Source organism: Nematolebias whitei, chromosome 1, assembly GCF_014905685.2.
Source record: "Nematolebias whitei isolate Nwh7 chromosome 1, NemWhi1, whole genome shotgun sequence".
Classification (NCBI taxonomy): domain Eukaryota; kingdom Metazoa; phylum Chordata; class Actinopteri; order Cyprinodontiformes; family Rivulidae; genus Nematolebias; species Nematolebias whitei.
Window position 1 is genome coordinate 78887683 of NC_056498.1, and position 4228 is coordinate 78891910.

Below are 4228 nucleotides of genomic sequence, written 5' to 3' on the forward strand. Positions count from 1 at the left end.
TTTTTTTTTTTTTTTTTTTTTTTTTTTTTTTTTAAGATTAAGGATTGCAGTCGTAAGATCTAATGTTGAAGAGTCATTGATCTTAGACTCAGCAGAAAATCTTTTCACACATACACACACACTAAGGGCTATTTAGAATCTTTTTTTTTTTTGGTGGGAAAAAACGGAGTTCCCCGAGTAATCCCAGCTCTCAAGATTCACAAGCTGTGAGTGAGTGTGAATGGCTGTTTGTGTCATTTGTCTCTATGTGTCCCTGTGAAGGACATGTGACGACTTGCGACCTGTCCAGGGTGTCCCCCGTCTCTCGCACATTGATGGCTGAACATGCACACCAGTTACACCCGTGACCTGAAAAGGAAGAAGCAGTAAAGATGATGGATGGATGGGTAGATGAGATTAAGGCTTCGAGTCATTGGGCCTAATGTTGAAGAGTCAGTAGAAAGTCTTCACACACACTAAGGGCAATTTAGAATCTCATATTTTTTTTATTGTGGGAAAAACCGGCATTCCCGGACAAAACCCAGGTGTTAAGATTCTCTAGGTGTGAGTGAGAGTGTAGCCTAAAGATGCTGATGGATGGATGTGTTTCCATTAGCAGATCGGACAGTTTACACATCTTTTCTTAGACTTCTTCTTCTTCTTCTTTCCACTCTCCAAGCTTTCCATCTGTTGTTCTACAGTGGCCATTCTTTCCATGAGCCTCTGTGCAGCAATTTTATTGTCTGCATCCTTCTTATTTAAAGCCTCCTGAAGTGATGCAACTGTGGTCATGAGGTGGGATCTTTCTTTCGTCCACACCTGCCGTTCATGCTGCAGAGTTTGCTGCAACTTTGTCTCTGCTGCTTTCAAAGTTGCCTCTGTTTGTCGATGCTCAGACACAAGACGGGACATCTCTTTCTTCTGCTGCTGATGTTCTTGTTCGAATGCGTTGCACGTTTCCTTCAGCGTTAGTCTTAACTGGGAAACTTCTTCTGTCTGCTGTGTCAAGAGAACTTTGGCCTTTGCTGACTTACTTTTCTCAGCAGTAAGAGCTGCTTCTAGGTCAAAGCTTCTTTTCACAGCTGTCGAATATTCGGCACTCTTGTTCAGCAGAGCTTGTTGTTTGTCAGCCAGGACTTTTTCGTTGTCGACTTCGAAAGAGTCTAGCTGCTGTTTCAGAGTTAACGCTTCAGTTTTAATCTTGTCCATTTCCACAGTGTGGTTCTGGGTGTCTTTTTCCAGTTGGACATCTTTTTGAAGCATTTCAGCTTTGAGCTGCTCTTTCTCCTCCAACAGCTTTGTAAGAGAGTCCTCAGCTTCCTGCCTTTTAGTCTTTTCCACAGTTAATTCCGACTCACACAGTAAAATTTTCTCCTGAGCTCCAGAATGCATTGCCTCCATTCTTTTAACTTTTTCTTGGAGAAACTTCAGTTGTTTGTGGAGTTCATCGTTCTGGCTTTGTAAAGCAGAAAACTGTTGGTCTTTTTCAATTAGTATTTCAAACACTTCAGATGCAAAGAGCACACTCCTAGTAGACTCTTCCTGACATCCTGTCGTGTTTTCTGCAGCTTTTTCTGAAGTTCTAACCAGAATCTTCTCAACTGAATTTTTCTGTTCTGTGGAAGATTGTGGTTCTAAACTCAGAGAAGGCTGTGGCCTTGGAGATGGGCCAGCAGCGCTGCTGCTCCCTGCAGACGTATTCTGAACTGAACCTGACGTTTCAGATGTCTTGACAGGTTTTGACGTTGCAGACAGAACATCTGCAACGCTGTTTCCAGGGACAAGCTGGTAAGTTTCTTTAACAAGTGCAGAGCCAGACATTTTGCTATCATGAACTTCAGAAGTAGATGGTTGAGAAACATCTGCTTTGACACGCTCAATGATAGCATCAGCTTTGGGCACATCTGCCTTGGGAGTCACAAGTAAACTTACGGGAGAATCCATCTGACGTCCAGTGGAAATTTCAGAAGTTTGCTGATTTAATGAACAGTTCTCTTGCAGAATTCTCGTTCCTGGACGTTGCCTGTTAGCAAACAGAGGATGGATCCTGGGAATACGCTGTGGCTTTGGAGCCGGGGTATTTCCAACGCTTTGTCCAGCGACTAATTGATTATGGTTTTCCGAAGACTGAGATGTCTGAGCTGAAGCTGAAACTTCACATGTCTCGGCAAGTTTGGACTTTACAGCCAGAGCATCAGCGAAGCTGTACCCTGCAACTAATTTGTTGGCATTGCCAGGAAACTGGGTAGGAGGCTTTTTCTCAACGATGTCATGTTCTCTAGAAATATCAAGTTTGGCCATAGACTGAGTGGATGTACTTTCCATATTTGGCACGTGTTTTTGGCTTGCGTCAAATTCAGTCTTGGGCTGGTTGGGTGAAAATCTTTTAAACCTTTCACCATCAAACTTTTTGACGTATCTTGTCCGCTCTTTGCCATTAGGAAAAAGTGACATTTCAACACCGAAACGTACTTTCCGTCTGATTTTCTTTCGTTTAATTAGTGTCCACTGATGTTCGTTAATGTCGCCCGAGCTGCTTGCCTCTAAACATGCAGGCTCTCTTCCTGGCAGAGCTGGGAAATTGTTGGGCTCCATCACCGCAGATTCTTCAGACTGCGTGTGGTCAACCCTCCGTTTAAAACAGGATTTGATAAATTCACGATCTCCTCTTGGGGTGTGGGAAGACATAGTTCTTTTTGTTGCCACGATTAAACGCCTTTCTTCAATAAGATAAAATGAATCGTTTATGCGCCGTAAGAACAATAATGTCAAGATGTGTTCGCTCTGCTTCTCCAACAGAAATGACTAGAAATCAAAGTCCAGCCTGTATATATAAAATTTGTCCTATGACATCATCATGACACATCAAAGGTCTGACTTAAGCTCCGCCCACAGATTAACACTACAGATGTCAACATGGAACACTTGGCCTGTTTCATGTTACCTAGCAACAAAGCTCTCAGGAAAGATCAAAAACAAACATTCTCTACAAAAATGTCACAGAAATGCAGTGTTGAATGATTTCTTTTTTTATCTGTTAAAGTTGAAGAACTATTTTATTGCTTAATTGTTAGCAGAAGTATTTCATTTTTCTGAATTCTTAATAATCCGAAGTAGCAAATTAAAAGTTTAAAGTTGAATTAAAAGTTTAGATATGACAAAATTGATTATTTCATAAATACAGAGTATTTTTTTTAATCATTAAATAATTTTCATTCTACTACTACTACTACCCCTAATAATAATAATAATAATAATAATAATAATAATAATAATAATATTCTTATTATTATTATTATTATTGGGGGCTGCCATTGCAATGCATAGGAAAGATGCACTGCTTCCCATGCAAATGCATGGAAGCCACCTATTATTCTACACCCAATAAGGGTTTCTTTATTTATTATTATTCCGTCTCCGTTAATGCGGCCCGAACCGCAACGTGGACCCCCACAAAAAAATTATATCAAAACAACTGGCCCAGCTCCAAGATGTGTGCTATTACTTTTATTGGCAATTGGAGTTACCATGGCAACGTATTTTGCTAACAAAATGCCACATTTCCCATAGGAAATTAATGAGAGAAAACTTTTCAACTAAACTGAGTATTGTCGGGCGCCATTTTGGTTCAACATTGACAATAATTCAGTCTTTCGTTGTTGGATTTGTTTGAAACTCACAGAAAGTAATCATCAGACTTATCTCTAGAGCTGATTAACGTTTGGAGCCATTTTGATTCAAGATGGCTGCCATAGCTGCCTCAGCAACACAAAATTGACTAACTTAGTAATTCTTTGAGATATTGAACTACAAAACAGAAACTCATTGTTGGATTTGTTTGAAACGCACAGAAACTAATCATCAGACGTATCTCTAGAGCTGATTAATGTTTGGAGCCATTTTGATTCAAGATGGCTGCCATAGCTACCTCAGCATACATAAAATACAGCAAAATGAATAACGCTGTGAGCCATTTTGGGTCAGCATGCAAGGCAGAGCATTGCCTTGCGAAGCCATTTTGGTTAAACATGCAAGGTAGATGAAGCGGACATTTTGATTCAACATGCAAGTTAGGTGAAGTGGCCATTTTGATTCAACATGCAAGTTGGTGAAGCGGACATTTTGATTCAACATGCAAGTTGGGTGTAGCGGCCATTTTGATTCAATATGCAAGTTAGGTGACGCGGCCATTTTGATTCAACATGCAAGTTGGGTGACGCAGCCATTTTGATTCAACATGCAAGTTGGG

General features: G+C 40.5%; 1 protein-coding gene across 1 annotated transcript in view; it reads left to right on the top strand.

Moving 5' to 3' along the window:
• Window positions 1-4228, top strand: part of acss1 (acyl-CoA synthetase short chain family member 1) — a 56615-nt gene that overhangs the window by 15619 nt on the left and 36768 nt on the right. The window contains exon 2 of the mRNA XM_037698220.1: window positions 1704-1715. Within this exon, the coding sequence (XP_037554148.1) occupies window positions 1704-1715 (12 nt within the window). The remainder of the gene's footprint in view (window positions 1-1703; window positions 1716-4228) is intronic.